The following is a 17,289-nucleotide window of genomic DNA, read 5'->3' as shown; positions in this document are numbered from 1 at the left end:
AGGGAGGGAGATCCTCCTGATCCTCCTCCTGAAGCAACTACGTTTTGCAAAAATATCTCAGTGTTCAGCACATCAAGAGCTGAAATGTCATTGCTGCTCTCCAACACACATCCCAGCTACTTGTCAAACAGCATGAAGACTGACTCTTTGACTCCAGCCATGCTTTATACAATGTGAAATAGGTTCATCTGCAGTGACTCAAAATGGCATGTCCCAGACTATGCTCCTACTCAGGAATCGGTGCAAGAGGTGGGAAAGCAGACAGCAGAACCCATACTCCAAAATGGAAACACTTCCTGCAAGCGTTCAAGGCAAGGTTGGACAGGGCTTTGAGGAACCCGGCCTAGTGGAGGGTTTCTGTCCTTGGCAGGGAGGTTGGAACTAGATGATCTTTAAGGTCCCTTCCAACCTGAGCCATTCTAGGATTCTATGAAAATGGCTGGAGAGGTGCTCTGTGGGAAAGTCAACTGAAAGAGAGCTTCCCATTTCTGACAGTAACTCTCCTTGCAACCTGCTCTCCTCTGGCACCTGCCGGCTTACCCTCATCCTCCTTACCTGGCTCTGGCTCTTGTCAAACCTCTGCACCCACTGGTTCAACTCACTGAGTTTGCAGTGGAGAGTGAAAGAAAGTTTTCTCCTCGATTAGCTTCTTCAAGGGCTCCTGCAAGTGCCGCTGCCAGCACAGGGGTGGGGTGAGTGCTGTGGGGCTGGAAGGGAGGGCTAAGGCAGTGCAGGGGAGGAGGAAGAGGAGGAGCAAGCCTCCCCCTTGTCCGCAGCACCCAAGCCTTCTTCATGCTCCTCGGACCACACCTCTAGGAAGATGGGCCAGACAGGAACCGAGACCCCATACAGAAGGTAAATGCCATACCCCAAAGCTGAGGACTACAACAGGGAGCAAAGGAACAGTATGACCATCTTTTTTTCCCGTTTAGTGCTCTAACCCACTTAATGAGTTAAGTGTGTTAACTCATTAAAGTATATCCAAACTGCCATTCCCCACATTTTTCTCTCCCTCTCCCCTTTTTATTTTTTTTCTTTTAATCACAGAGACCTATTTACAAATTAGGGTTGATTTCAACAGTGTCAACTAACCAGAAATGACAGATTTTGTGGCAAAAACCCACTTTCTGGAGGAAAAAAGAACGTCCAACTCTGCCAGCAACTCACATACCGCAATGGGTTTTCACACCTACTAATGCTTCTACCTCCTGCCTTGGCACTCTATAGATATAGCGTTAACCCACACGGGGTTGCCCTAAATATACAGTTTTCAATCTTGTGCCTTCTCTCTTGTTTATTCCTCAAATATCCACTAGGAGGAAAAAATGAGGCATTTTTTTTCTTCCCCAGTTGTAATAATTCTAGTCCAATTCCCTCAATTTTTATTTCTACATAAATATTTGTTTAATCTTCTTAGCCCTGGAGTTTGAAGAAAATTTAGTTGCTATTTGGTTTTTCACATTTACAAATGCATTTTTAAAAAGTATTTCATCTCATTTCTTTGCCAGGATAAGCTTATTGCTAGCCAAGTGGCTAAACAGCCGCCACATAGCATTGCCATGTGGGAGATCAAATGATATGACCACAGCAGGCCCAAAATACAGCTAACAAGGGTATAGCAACCTCTTGGAGAAAATGAATCACTCTCACAGAAAATTCCCTGGGAATGATTTTTAGGACTGGCAGAGCTAGTGGCTTTGGAGAAAGTCAATCACTTCCCTTCTGTACAGTAAAGGCTGCCAAAGTTTGCCATGAGATATAATTGGGTATCCTTAACATAGCATAATACATAGAAAAAGGCATTCATCATGGTTATTCTAAGCAGTTAGAAAACCACAAACAAACATGGACAAACTATTACCATCTAAGTTATATGAAGCCAGTGATTTAAAGTAAATTCTGTTTTGCTTTTGCCTAGTGGTTGTCACCAAGCACCAGGCAGGGTATTACTATGTGACTCAGTGCTGAAAATGTCCATTTTCCTAATACTTTGTTAAATTTAGTTCATTAATCCTCATAATACTCTAGAAAGAAAAATACAGTTAGTTAATGTTTAAAAACGGCAGGTGACAGCAGAAATATTTAGGTTTTTAACTCCAGGTATGTACCTTGAGCCAAACTGTGCTTGATTTTTGAAAGATGTTCCCCTTCACTGGCATTAACTGACTTTCAAAGGCACTGCCTTGAAAGAACAGGCTCAACACGGACAAGCAAATGTCAGAAATTATTTCTGAAAACTGTGGTCTTAAGGGTGACTCACTCAACTCTACCAAAGAAGACAGAACAGTATTAAACACTGGATATGAATTTAGGAGTCTCTGGCCTCCAGATCCCTGCTTGGATCATTAAACACACCCTCTTCTTATCGAAAATCTTATTAAATTCCTGAGTCAGTAACAGGACACAGAACAGTTAAACCCTTTATGATTATTTATTAACTCAAAGTAATGCCATTTTCTTCTGTTTCTATTTGAACCCGATCAGGTGATCAGACACTAAGCACTGAATTCAATAAACATGAAAGTCCTTCTCACGAAGCTTAATTTAGAACTATTTGTTTCCTTTCAGAATAAATCTTCCTTAGTTGCTTTTAAGCAGAAAAGCAAATACACTATGTCCCTTTATCCACTAGTGCTTAGAGTATAATACATACTCCAGTAATTTCCTATTATAATGGAATATTTGCACAGGTTGCAAATTTATCCCAGAGGAATGAAGAATCTAGTGAATGGACACATACATTTATTATACGGAATACTCCAGGTAATGCTAGCCTATGATATCAAGCCAACAAGCTGAATGATAGCCCTGGTATAATTATGTAATTAATTAGCTCTATCATAATTTTTGGTTTATGACACTAACTTTTATGTGCCACTAGTCAATTTAATGGCATTTTAAATTGAAACAAGGCCCCTGAGAGAGATGCTACTTACTATATCACAGACCTTGTATTCGGATTTCTTTTAATTTCAAAAGATGACCTAATAAAATTGCTTTATAATTAAATCCATTCTAACAACTTCTCCTATGTGATTCTTTTTCTTCTCCAATTTTTAATTATGAAAAAAATTCCAATCAGAAAACATTTGTCACCATAATTATATACAAAAATCAGGATCCCTTTTTGTACCTCTTGCTGCTCTCCTCACACGGCAGTGCACACTGACTAGCCTTCCTGCAGAATTTTACTAGCATCCCCCAGAGGTGCAGCAAGGAAACTGCACCTTTTATACTCAAGATTAACTGGAGTTAAATTTGCTTCTATCTTGTTCGAAAAATAATCAAGACGTGGGAAGGAAGGGCAGCAAATCCCCACATATTTTCTACTTCAGACAGGCGTTTGCAAGTATTCTGGTATCACAAGATGAGTTTCTCATGTGAAGTAAGAGTAGCTAGGAAGGGAAGGGAAGGGTGACCACAGCTCTCCTGCTCAGCACAGCAGTGCCCCTCTGTGTACCACCATCTATTTCCACCTGAAATGGCAATCCAGCAGCGAGCACGAACACCTTCTTGGAAGCTGAGGGGGGCCATGTGCCATCAAGGAGAAGTCCTTACCACATAGGCTTTTGGCACGTTTTCTGCATGGTGCTCCTCATATGGAAACTCATCAAGATGTAACCCTGACACAGCATTTTCAGGATATGACCACCATTCAGTGCTTAACACAGTGATATTACATTAAATAAGAAATATAAGCAGGTAGTTGCAAAACAATTCCTATGAAAATTGTTTTCGTAGGCTTTCTTCTACACAGTGAACAGCTGTGTCCAGTGGGAACACAATGATAGCATTGGGTGGGAGCAGAGCTAAACGACTCCTTTCCGAGGCGATGATGATTATTGCATTTGATCATTATAAAGTACCACTGAATACATGTGGTACTTTACCATATGTAAAGCATGGTAACCACAGAACAATACTTCGGCCTCATAAAGTCATTGCATCATTTCAAACACCAGTGCCTGGGAAATAGATGTACTGGGGGTACCCAAAATGACACAGAACAGTTAAAAGAACACTTGATAATACTGGATGTGCAGCTAAACAGATTAAAAGAATATAATTTCCATGCAGAAATAATCATATGCTCTTCCATTTCTACTTTCTAGAAAACAATATAACAACAGACAGATATGGAGCATAAATGGAACTGAAACAATTTGTACTTGGGTTTCTTACCCAAGAGTGAAGTGAAATTAAGGGGATTATTGTCAACTTCTTACCATTTGCTGTGTTCTTTTTGAAGTTATCTAGAAACTCTTCCAGGAGCTGTGACTGGTTTGGAGGGGGCAACAAACTCTTTGGATCCCTGGAAATGTCACCATCAGACCAGGATGCACACAAGGGTTGCTGAGTCCCATACTGGTTCATTCTCAGAGTGAGCATTACACTTCTTTCTGAAAACAGTAACTCCATCTGCCTGAGGTCAAGATCAGACACTGCCTCTCCATTTACGCTCAGGATTTCATTGCCTACTCGGAGCCCTGGGAGCATATGAAAGGAAAGATGGACAAAGAGAAAAAAAAAAAAAAAGAATAGGGAATGTAGTTGCAAAGGGTCACAAAACAAAGCTTACGCTGATTCACCTTCTATTTTTGTGTTTTAATTCAAACAGCCTAATCCTGCAAGAAATCCATCAGAATTGATGGGAGCTTTATTTGTGCTGTAAATACACAGACAGACCTCATGCTTACTTTGATAGGTGTTACAGTAAAGCAATCGAGTTGTTTCTTTCAAAAGATGCTGCAGAATTTGGCAGATGGGAGGGCAGCACAACTTTTCAAGACTAGCATAAAGGCACCTCTCCTGAATCAGATACCACCAGTGTACAGCACCATAACACCTAGTTCATTATGTGGGAAGAGCAAGGCATTAGTCACACAGACCAAATCATTCATGCAAAACTGGAACAACAGTGGATGGAGCTTTATCAGCTTTTTTATAAATCTAAACAGTGGCAACTGCTGCCTTTCAAGGTCAGCAATAGCCAAGCGGTCATTACCCTCAGGCAGCAAATGGAACTCACTGCTGCCATTTTTCTGGGTTTGTCTCTTTGCTTTTTGGAGAGCAGAACTCGTGTGATCCTGCCATGCCAATGAAGAGAAGCACAGTTTTTAAGCAGTGCAGTAAAGGCGGCACTCACAGAAACATATGCAGAAAACTATTTTGGGAAGGGAGGCTACTTTTCATTGCCAGCAAAAGTGGAAATGATGGGTCTTGGAGACTGACCAAGCCCACGAGGTTCCCCAGTGTGAGATGAACTCCTTTGAGCAAAAGCACTTGGTCAGATGGCTGAACAAAGATTTTGTTTCCAAGGGTGAACAAGAACTCTCCCCGCTATATTCAAAGGATTTCAGTTACTCTTTGTACTTTATCTTTCCTAATATCACATACTTTCCATGGTCTTCAGGAAAGAATACCAGGAATAACAAAAGACAACAACCATTCCAGACAGCAGCACCAAAGCTCCTTCATGATTTGGGGCTTTAAAAAGATAATGAAGTACAGTTTTAAACATAAATATGATACAATACCTTCCTTGTATGCCAGTCCATCAGGGAGAACATCACTTACAAGTATATGGGTGAGATGCTGACTTTCGTCAACTTGTGCTGTGACAGCAAAGCCTGAAGCAAAAGAGGTTTAAGCAAAATAAACTCCCTTGGGAACATTTCTCCTTTATTTTGTGCCTTTAGTAGACTCGACACAACAAGAGGGAGAATACTTCTCCTGAGAACACACCCACAGAGCAAAGAGAAATTATCACATTGTTTCTCAGTCATTGTAATGTTAAGTTAAAGTTAATAGAACTTTTCAACTTCCAGGAAAAGCCATGCTGTGCTGTAAAAAAACAAATTACATTTCAAAAACAAAAATTTTCTACCTCAGCCCCATATGACTTTTCAATAACACAGCTCATTGTTATGGTAAAAGTTCTGTAGTACATCCATCAGACATAGAGGTGTCTCAAAGAGATCCAAAACCTGGAAACCCAAACTGTAAAGCAGAAAATCCATATGGACCATGAGTGAGACAGCCCAGAAAGGAAAAATTTCCACTTGCAGCTAAAGAATAGCACAGAGCTGCCTTACGAAAGTATCTTTGCAAGGTGTGTAATTATTCCTAGGCATAACTTCCTCCCACAGATAAAAAGCCTGTCAGAATTTTTACCAAAAGACACACTTGATAGTGTGCCAGCAGAGGATCCCACTACAAGAAAGGGCAGGCCTTGACCAATTGTATTAATCCTGGCAAAGGACATTTGTCTTGTGATAATTCCATCCTTCATTTATTTTGCCAGCACAGCAAAATATGTTTATGTTCCCTTCTGGAACATAAAAAATTTGCTTGCCAGTGTAAAACAACCATTTTGTGTTTTTGTTATAATGCCTCAACTCTTTCACATACTCAGACTTTGAGCTATCAAGGATGGCTCTACCTGTGCTCAGATACAGAAAAGTCCTGAAGAAAGAAAGTAGGCAATGAGAAGAACAAAAAGAAAAGTTCCTGGGAGCTTACCAAAATCACTTATATTTTCAGTCTTTGTAAGATGAATGTGATAAACATTTAACGGACAAATTTCTATTTCATCATACACCTGTTGGAAAAAGACAACAGTATTCATCAAATTACAAAACTGCAAGCATCAAAACCCAAATGTACAACATGAGAAACAAGCGTAATATTCTTTGTATCAACAAAAAGCCAAACCTTGCTGGTTTTGCATATAGAACTTGCATTACTGTGCAAGTATCACTGGTATCAGTGGGTCTAAATGCACAGTAAGCTAAAGACAGAAAACCCAGCTTGCGGTAGAGACTGACACTTTGCTTTTCCACCAGAAACTCCACTTAAATCTTCAAATGCTTCTTGAAAAGAGTTTTTGCAGTGCCTCGCCACTCGTAAGTCTGCACACACATGGAGTGTGTGAATGAAGATGGTGGAATGCAATCCAGGAATAGCTTTAAGCCCTTCATTTAGATCTAAATCACACACATTCCTAGGTGATAATTCAACCACAGTTACAGACATCATGAAGCTTTATCTAAAAGGAGACACACTTTCCTGGTCTACTATGTATTCATATGGTTCAGGAGCACAATACTCAGTATTTTCATCAATCAGTCTTCTGAGTTGTAGGCCATAATGTCTTGGCTCCAGCTGTTTCATCTAAGGAATAAAGAGAATGGGGTTTGGAATTTGTCAGTTATTTATTTCCAGAGTCCACAAAGAAGTGACACACACACACAAAAAAACGCCCTCTATAAATCACACAAAAGAAATCCTCAACAAGTCATTTTCTAACTATATTTGTGGTATAAACAAAACTAGCTACATTGCTAGAAGATAAGGTTCAAGTGTAATTTCCATTTTCCCTATGATCCTCCCAAATCTTTTCATAAACACTATATCTTGGCTGTTAGATTAAGTGAACACTGCTGTATGTTTCCAAAGATATCAGAACTGTTTTCTGTCCTTTTGAACTTGCACTCACAACCATCTTTTTCTGTGACTATATTTAATGACTCAATTTTGCTCAGCAACTTTTTCTTCTGATACAGAAAATATATATGCATGTATGGTCTACTAGGAGAGGGGACGGAATGGAAAGAAGGTTCCCTAAGGGTTTGCCTTTATTGGATTTTATTTTTATTGCTGGTTTTAATCTATGATCAGAGAGTTTCACGTATTTTTTTTCACCACGTGAGGTCAAAGCAAAAATCCTGTCTTAACAGGAAGTCAAAGGGAAACAGGAATATTCCCAAAGGATATTAGCCTGAAAGTTCCGAGCCCCTGATGGGAGTCTCTCTGAAAATCAGGATGCTGGTGAGACCACTGCACAAAAGCATTTCATTTTAGCATATTAATAGAGCAACATTTCTAAAACAGGAGGAAGCAACATTTCTAAAAGAGGAAGAATGACTGCATCCCTGAGGGTTATTTAACCTCTTTAACACATCTCTGCAGCTTACAAAATCTAAATCTACTGAGTAACTAGTAATTACTTTAACATTTTATTATGTGTAACAGTTTACGAGTTGTATATGTTCTGTATCCTTAACAACTGTATTCAAATGCACATTTTTTCTATACGTGCCATCCAAAAGCCTTGGATGGAAACAAGAAATGAGAAAAGTATAAACTCCATAAAGCATGACTGAAGAGGGAAAAAAGCCCAACAACCCCTTTGAACTTTATCCTTATACACATAACATTCAAATATGTTCTGTTAAGAAGAAAGATTCCTTACACTCACCAGAGCAGAATGAAAATGTAAGAAGGAAAAGAACCAGGACAGATGAGCAGAAAGTATTCAGCATTAGAGAATGCTTATGAAAAGCTTTACACAAAAAATAGAAAGAACAAATAAACCAAAAAAAGTTTAAGAAAAAAAAATCAAATAATTTAAAACTAAATTTTCATGCAATACAGACAATGGAAATTAAAAGTCAGATTTACAGTTACAACTATTCTGGAATGGTGCAGTAAGAGAGGTAAGGAATTTCCTTTTCAACCTAATTTTAAGTTTATAAATTTTATTTCCTCTTTCAGGGGTCTTGCGTATCACCGTAACTACTTCCAAATGCTTCAGCTCTACCGTGCCATCTCGTGGTCAAATAATGTCTCAGACAACTACTTTAGTAAATGTTTAAAAAGTAAAGCCAGGCATTAAACTGTTTCTCCAGGATTCAGTTTCCACCAGCAAAAGCAACAAGAAGATAATTTCTTCTCAGTGATGGCAGGGAGATGCATTGCCAACTTGGCTAAATCAGTGTGCTGGTTTTGATTTAGAAAAACATAGTTCACCCTGGATTTTTAAAAACTTGTATAAATTTTTGTTTGTTTACAACATTACCAGCTGCAAAGAGCCAGTAAATTTGAGTCTTCTAATAGAGGAAAGGACCCAAAGTCATTAACTTCAAGCCAGTTGAATGATCTCACCTGAAGGTTCACGCTAACTGATGCCAAAAGCTACAGCTGGATTTTGTACAGGACTCCTTTTTTCCTGTTTTTCCCCTCTACTCGTGAAGTAAATAAACTGTATTTACCAGTTGTCAGAAAACTGAACGTGGGAGTAAGAAGTTAGTTTTTCCAAAAAGCTTTTTTGCATGATTTGTTAGAGCTAAATTCAAGCCCTGACACGTGAGGAGACAAGGGTGCACATGGGTATGTTTTAGAGGTGATGGTCTTTTGTCTGTAGTTAAAATCAGTATTTCTACTTCACCTTCAACCTGTGACTCAGTTTTCTGTCCCAAGATCTACAGCAATCCCTCTCAAATTGCTGGCACTGACTTTCAGAAGGGAATGCACTCTTTGACATTCATGAGTAGAGCTGGCATTTAATTAAAAGCTTAAAAGGGTTCTTTAAGAAGCAAACACATATGATAGCCTTTGTCACAGCAGTCTTAAATGTCTAATCTCCTGGCAATAACTCAACCAATCCCCGTTACTCCTCTGTGATTAATTTGTACAGAGCAATTGGGTTCACTGCAATGACAACATAGAGTGGACATGTGCTGACTACCTGGCAAACCATCACTGCTCTTTAAGTATTCACTGTGTGCTGTCTCAAGCAATGCTTCTTGAAAACCTTTCCATAGCCCTGCTACTTTGGCTACAATACATAAATGACACAACTAAAGGAAACAGAAGAATGTCCCTCACTATAGTGAGAGAGAAATGCTGGTATTACGCTTTCACTATTTAGGCATCCTCTGATATATTACATTCCTTCTCAAGTCCACAGCTATTAACAAAGTGCAATCGTACACAAAAAAAAAATTAGTACCTTGCATGCCAAAGACAAAACATCTTCCACCCTGTGCTCTGGCTTGAGAGTCAGTGCCACTCCTTGGCCATCACAGAAGTGAACATACGTCTGTGTTTCCCAAGCACTCTCCTTCTGGATGCTCTCTGGCACTGAGCAGTAGACATTCAAAAAGTCATCGACTTGCTGCTGAGAACAAGGGAGAAATGTACAACATATGTGAATGTTGAAATAAAAACAACCCAAAAGTACACTTACATTGGCAGTTTGCAGTGGATATGTATTTAGATGGTACTTTGTGTTTCCCCATGGCAAGACAGGGTCAAAGTTCTATTACGTGCTCTCATTCACTCTCAAAGACTTGATTTTCTTGAGAACAGATTTCACTCTGCATTCCCATTACAGCCTCTTATAACTTTATGAATTGTTGATTTGACTCAAAGTGAAAATATGTAGCTACCTGATATTATATCACAGTGGGAATAAAATTTTAAGGAGAACTGACTACTACAATTTTACCTCATCAACAAATGTAAAGGAGAAGCAAAATTAGTTGACAGAAAACGAGAATATAGTATATTTCCAGCAGAGAGCACTGTGGAGCAAGGCTTGCCATAACATGATGAAGGACTAAAGCAGGAACAAAGTGTTCCTACTCAGTTTAAGAACATATTATTTCATAGGGAGCACAGGGTATTTGCTTGTTTACCATTCTGCTTCACAGTCATCCTCGTTCCAAAGACACTCCACTTGGTCAAATAACAACATCCACCCTAAATACCCAGTTGCTTTCTCACCCTTCATTTTCACACTTCCTCCTGTACTGCACTTCAGGCTACATGTTTCAGAGGAAGCCACCGCACATGGAGAAGAAAAACACTGAAAGCTGTTCAGAACTTGTAGTTTCACCTTTATATTTGAGTCCGCCTGTTCTGCAGATCACTTAAATACCCACATCAAGGCATTTAAGTTTAGGGAGATACGGTCCCTCAATTCCCAGGCAATGGAAAGGGGCAATAACTCCATAAAGAGGCAGAACTGCCATCCAAGACATGCCGTCAGATGTCTCAGTAGCACCTACCTCCCTAATGCTTTTTCTTTTTATGTGTGTGTGACTGTTTGTTTGGTTTGGTATGGTGAAGTAAGGGGGCTGTGCCTACATAAAGCCCCTTGATTATGCAGTTCTTCCTCCTGGCTCTGCAGGAAGACAAGCACAGGGTGCACTGCAATTAAAGCTGTAGTAAAATCACTACACAGGGACTGCTTCCCTTGCTACAGGCTGCCAAGTTATTGGCAGCAATCTACGAATAGCAACGGAGAGATCTGTATTATTCTGTTTTTCAAATAACAACCATGGCTATGAAAATGATGTAGTAAGCAGTTCTATCCAGATAATTACCAAACAATGCAGAAATTCAGGTTTCAGCCAATCCAGAGTATGGCATATTAATAATCTGATGCCAAAGTAACGCTAGTTTTGGTGGAATAGTATTAACAAACTATTGGCATTCACGTATCTTCTATCTCTTGCTCAACTGTTCCTTTTAGTTAGCTGAAAATGAAATTTCAATTAACATGGGCCCATGAAATTCTACTAAAATTCAGCAACTACTACACATAACAGCAATCCTGTTATGCTACTGCAATTAATGGAGCGATTAAATCTACACCAGGTTAAGTTTCACCTTGGCAACTGTGGTTCCAGACTGCTCATAAAGCATAACACACCAGTTTTGTTGAGAAGGTAATTCCCACAGAAGCATGGTCCTCTCAGCACTAAATCAAGTACCTGGGACTAAATGCTCACCTCCTTCCACAATGTAAGTAACAGAAAGGAGAAAGGGCAAGGCAGGCAGGCTGCGAGAGTTTAGCAAGAATGAGTCAGACTGAATTCTCCAGTGGCTTCCTCTAGGGAAAACCAAAGCTAAGTTGCCTTAGCGAGGCCAATGCTCCCAGCAATGCAGAGGTTTGCAACTACCACAATGGTTAATTGCACTGCAACAGCAATTCTTCAAATCTGTGCAACTGAAATACTATTGTCAGACATGTAAAAAAAACCAAAAAACCAAAATAAAACAAACCCAAACTCCAAAACACTGAGGATTAAGGTGATGAGAAATAGGTTTTTAAGGCTACCTTTTGATTCAGAAGCTTTTCAGACAGGACAAAGTTCTGCAGCCAGTGTGAGATACTTCCCTTTCCTTGCCATGTACATTGGTGCTCAAGCATATGCCTCGAGATAAACTCACCTCTGTTATTAAACATGACTATGTCCCTTAACTGCAGTCAAGGTACTGTTGCTTCACCCACATTATTTTCCATCTCAGAAAATCTGACATGAAAAGAGATTTTTTTTTCCTGTTATGCCTGCAGTGACTAATTCTACAATACTTCATTCATTCATTGCCACATAAAGTTATAACAACCCATCCAGTTTTCCAGAAACATGAGCCAGGATTTGCAGACTGTCACATGTTGTGCCACAGGGCAGCTGCAGGACCAATAGGTTACTTCATAATTTCCTCCCACTATTTGTCTCTGGTTTTATCATCCTTTTCAGGGAAAATACAGCCTCCACGGCAGAATTCACTATTTGTCACTCTCCGCACTCCTCAGGTAACGTTTTATTAATGTTTTGATGCTCGTTTTGTTTTTCTTTTGAAATCAGCCAGTGAAACCAGGTTGATGCCAAGGTAACAGTTTTCAGAGTTATGATGAATCATTTCTGAGTTTTCATATGAATCATCAAATGTCAGGATCTTACAAATGGCCATGCTATATTTAATTGCCATTTAAAGGAAAAAAAAAAGGTTTTAGAAATAAGGTTGAAATAGTAATAACAGTTTTTCTAGACATAAGGTTGAGCACCAGAGCTCTGCTTCAGCACCTAAATCGATGTGGGGTTTAAGTTTTGAAACACAGCCCTGCTAAACTTTGTAAAAGCCTGGCCCAAAATCTGCAGTGACACTGTCCCCCCACCAGTCTCTGCTTGGGGAGTAGGCCTATGAGCCCCTGCCTGAATTTGGAGAAGCTGCTTTTATCCAAAGCTGGGTCAAGAAGTCGGACCTCATCCATTCCTGACATGGCACCAAAGGGAGAGGACTTCATTCTGCCTCTCTGTGACATCTTTCTCTGTCTCCTCAGTAGAAGTCAGGAAAAGCCAATATTCTTGTTAGGCCAGAAGACCAGAGACCCACAGCAGACCCCACTGCACAAGACAGCACCATCGACCTCCCAGCCCCAAGAGGTTCAGTGCTGAATCAAGGGACTGGCCTCACAGCCCTTTGGGAAAAACCATCAGGGGGTGCACCCAAGACATTTTGCCTCTTCTCAGTTTTAGAAGGGACCAAAGCTGTCCATGTTTTAACAGGATTGGGCGGGAATGAATTGAGCGTGCTCTCTCTGCGGTGGGAAACGGATGCCATCTCACACCACACCCAGTGGTACATTCTGGAGGAATTTGTAAGTGTTCTCCACAGGAGATCACTTCACCCAGAAATCCCTCATAATTATAATTTGTTCTGGAGAGAGAGAAGTGATTTCATTTAAATACTTTCCTGCCCCAAGAAAAAAAACCCAATCAAGTGGTCAAGTAACTGAGGGATTTCAGGTGTTTCAATATACTTCTTCAAAGAGCACACAAAACATGAAGATACTTTTTGGATAGAGAACAGCATTATAGGATTAGCTGCTCTCAGTGGGAGATGCCTCTCTCAGTGGTGTAACTTCTGCATAATTATATATTTCATTCTTACCTAGCCATTAAATGAATATGCTTGATGAGAAAATAAACCATGTAGCACATAATGATCCAAAAAACCAGCCTAAAAATGTATAAGAAATTATGAATTTTGTCCAAAACTTCCTCATGAGATCCATTACAGCTTTTCATTATAGTTAATAATTTTCAAGAGTAATATTTCATTTTTAAATGCAGGCTTTGACTTTTTGTCTAATACCTGGCACACAAACTCAGCTGAAAGGGAACAGTAGTGTGGGATGATTTTTTAAAGTCTTCTTTCAAGTCTTAAACTGTATTGGAGGAATACCTGGTTAAGGGCACAAAGGAGGAAAAGAGACAGTGGGTAGATGGGATAACAAATACCCCTTTGAGTATTTGTTGCCATTAAAGAAATCTACCTATAGCATACAGAAAAAAAAGTTTAGAAACCCTGTGCCTAACACTTAATTTGTATTTGTCACTTGGAGCCTGCACAAGCCTACTGCGGGAGAAGGATTCTGTCTGTGTAAGCCCCGCAGTATACAGACAACAGTCAGTGGTCCTAAATGTATGCAGTTACGGATTTTGGAGCATCCTGCTTTGCTTCCAGACTGGGGGACAGCGATGTTATCCCCAGGGAGGCTGGGGGAGCTTGAGAGGGACTGTGACTCACACCAGGCAGGGATGAGCAGCAGCTCTCTTCCTCTGGGTCCTGGAGAACATCAGCCACAGCTATTTACTTGGGTAATGCTTTTGAGGGGATACCACTTCCTCTTCCTTCGCTTGGGCAGTCTCCAGCCATACATTAACTCACATTTCTCTGCTGGTAGTCTTCACAGACTTTAATTAGACTTTATACCCAAAATACACAGGATCTGTTGAAGCAGGCAATAGGGAATAATACACCTTCGGTTTCACCATACTGTGAAGGATGCTTTTAAACAAGCTCAGTTCCAAATGTCTCTCGGACAGTGTACACTTTGTAAGGATTAGTGCTGTGAAGAAGCTTCCAGGAATTTTTAAAAATTATTATTATTTTAAAAAAGACTACCATGCATGTTCAGAAACTTATGCTGAAATGGTTCAATTAGCATAGTTATAATCCTGCCGTCTAACACTAACTGTGTTCTACGAACCTCTGTGAGATTTCTGAACCAGCCTCGTCATACAATTAGTGATTTACATTTAGGAATTTAAAACCAAGTTGGTGCAGAATGAGGACAGGCATATATTACCTCAGCAGAGTTGGATGAATCCTGGACACCAGCAAATCCATGTCCTCCAGCTGAATCAAAAATCTATTAAAAATATTACAGATTAATAAATAGGTTTCCTGTGTTAAGAAAATTCTTTGCAAAAATAAAAAGGAAAACTAAATTAATAAATATCAACTTGCTAAACCCCAGATATCTTCTTATACTTTTTCTCACTTTATGCTGACTAGTATTAAAGAAATACAAATCTTCCTCTATAAAGAAAATTTAAGCAAGTGTTCTCTTTCAGGATCCATGCACACTCACATTCAAATATGTATAAAAGCATTAGTGTCCTTGTTTTTTTCCTACCTACTGTTCAGCAATAAGACTGAAGTCATTTATGTTCAAATCATGTACTATGCTGCAAGTAACAGTTTCACCCTCAGGGATCCTGTCAGGTACAGCTACGAATCCCATAATGATATAAAGGAACTATTTCAAATAATTGTTGCTTTTTTTCTAAAACTTCTTACCCTATAGTTTTTCATCTTTTCAAACCAAGCATTTAGCTTGACAGTATTGATGGAAACTTTTAGCTTAGCTTTAAAGGCATACTTGACCCAAAACCTGTGCTATTAAGTAATAAAAATAGCTGACTACCATGTCTGCTTTGGAAGTGCTGAAAGCAGAAACTGAGACTTACATTCCCCATCTGTTTTGAAAGTTAACTACTTATATCTCCCAAAGGTGTTAGGCTTATTAATGACATTTTAAAAGAGCCAATAAATAGCTATGGATACAATCCGGTATTTTGGTGATAAAGGTTGTATAAACACATGTATAGATTCATACAGTTTATACATGATGTTGAGATGTGCAGGTAAAAACACTACCCTCCTCCTCAGTCAATGTATCAGGACAATATCAAACTTACATATGAGCTTTTCCTTTTCTTTTTTTTTCCCTTGCACTAGCAAAAGCCCTTTGGATAATCCAAGACAACAACAAACTCCCTTAAAACTTCATATGAAATCCAGTTTCTGCCAATGCAAATAAAGGGCACCACTTCTGAACTTCCTCTTTCTTGTCTCACCCACAGACATAAAGTATTTTATTGTTTATTATTTCTCAAAACAATTTAGCATTTAGATACAAGAAAGCAGATAAGCATTTAAGAAACTGAGGATAATGTGAGCCTAGACATCCCCCATCTGCTACAGTGCACTTTTATTAACTGATTTGTAAAAGACTCATTAATGTTTACAAAAGCCTCCCAGCATAGACTCTCTGGACCTTTTTTTATTAATACCATAAAATTAAACTTAAGATAAAATTGAAAACTTCTCTGACACAATAATAATCAAGAATATACCATCTAATTTTGAAGCTAGGGTATGGCAGATTAAAACATACCAGCTCCCATCAAATGGAATTTAATTAAATCCAAGAAAGCAGGACATTTTTAACCTATTGTTTGACACAGACATCAGAGCACAATGAGCAGAGAAGCAAACTCCGCTTCTCTACTTAACCGAGTTTCCCAGTGGGCTGAAAGAGACAACAAGAAAGGCAGCATCAGGCCTGTTCTGATTTTGTTATACAATTACGTGCAAACGCACAAGTCAAAGCAAGGATGTCCCTTTTCAGCCACCTTCTTAGTTTTATGGGTCAGTTTTTGAGAAATGCCCTTACAAATTCCTTATTTTTATGAGTATGAGTCATAGCCTGGAGTTACTCATATGCAACACTCAGCATTTACATTTCCTTAATTTTACTGTAGGATGTTTAATAAAAATAAGATTAAAAAAAGTGAGGAACTCAGCTCATGAATTAAAGTGAACACACTTTTGGGCCAGCTGTTTGCAAGGTTTGGAATAAGGAGGGTGAGGACATGCCAAGGACACCTTCACCTGCGCCACAGCTCCCTCCTCCACGCTTGGAAAAGTGCTGGGAAGGCAGCAGGAGCCTCCCCTCCTTGCCATGGATATAAGATTCCCCATCCCCAAGCTCTGCAAAATCCCCTTCACGGCCTATAAAGCATACGGGAAGATGTATTACCCAGTTAAGACAGTGTGAGATATCAGCCCTGCTGGGAACATTGCTAACGGGCATAACATTCCTTTGCTCAGAGCTCTTACTAGAGAAATAAAGGTGCAGGACTTGCAGACCAGCCTCACCTACTGGGGAACATAGGGGAAATTATGTAAAAAGTATGACCTAGAGAAAATTTCTCCTTCGATTCCTTCTTTCATAAGACAGACTTGAGTTCTGTCACTCAATTTCACCATGTAAACACATCTTGATCAATATGCGAAGATGTGTAACAGTCACCCAAAGAAGCTTAATTCCAGTGTAACATATAGATAAATATTTACCTATTAAAAATAGAAACCACTAGACCAGAAAATCCTGACATGTTATTTCACAACATCAAATCTGTTGCATCAGCTCTGGGACCGCTGCAGTACATGTACAGATAGACTTGTTTAAATATTCCACAAGCAGATTACCAGACATGCAAGAACAGCCAATTTTCAAGTGCTGATCATAGATTTTTTGACTAATAAAAATCAGAATACAAGGGCCAGGGAACAATAGGA

At 39.4% G+C, this 17,289-nt stretch overlaps 1 protein-coding gene across 1 annotated transcript in view; it reads right to left on the bottom strand.

Annotated features, from left to right (window-relative positions):
• Positions 1–4,182: 4,182 nt before the first annotated feature.
• Positions 4,183–17,289, bottom strand: part of LOC104413214 (T-lymphoma invasion and metastasis-inducing protein 2-like) — a gene marked incomplete at its 3' end in the record, with an annotated part of 39,022 nt that continues 25,915 nt past the window's right edge. Inside the window, exons 8-12 of the mRNA XM_010024142.1 lie at positions 9,794–9,958; positions 7,063–7,173; positions 6,523–6,601; positions 5,538–5,630; positions 4,183–4,487 (exon numbers count right to left, since the gene is read on the bottom strand). Coding sequence (XP_010022444.1) covers positions 4,183–4,487; positions 5,538–5,630; positions 6,523–6,601; positions 7,063–7,173; positions 9,794–9,958 — 753 coding nt within the window. The remainder of the gene's footprint in view (positions 4,488–5,537; positions 5,631–6,522; positions 6,602–7,062; positions 7,174–9,793; positions 9,959–17,289) is intronic.

Source organism: Nestor notabilis, unplaced genomic scaffold (assembly GCF_000696875.1).
Source record: "Nestor notabilis isolate BGI_N333 unplaced genomic scaffold, ASM69687v1 scaffold20151, whole genome shotgun sequence".
NCBI classification, from domain to species: Eukaryota; Metazoa; Chordata; class Aves; order Psittaciformes; family Psittacidae; genus Nestor; species Nestor notabilis.
This window is presented reverse-complemented; position numbering and strand designations above follow the sequence as displayed.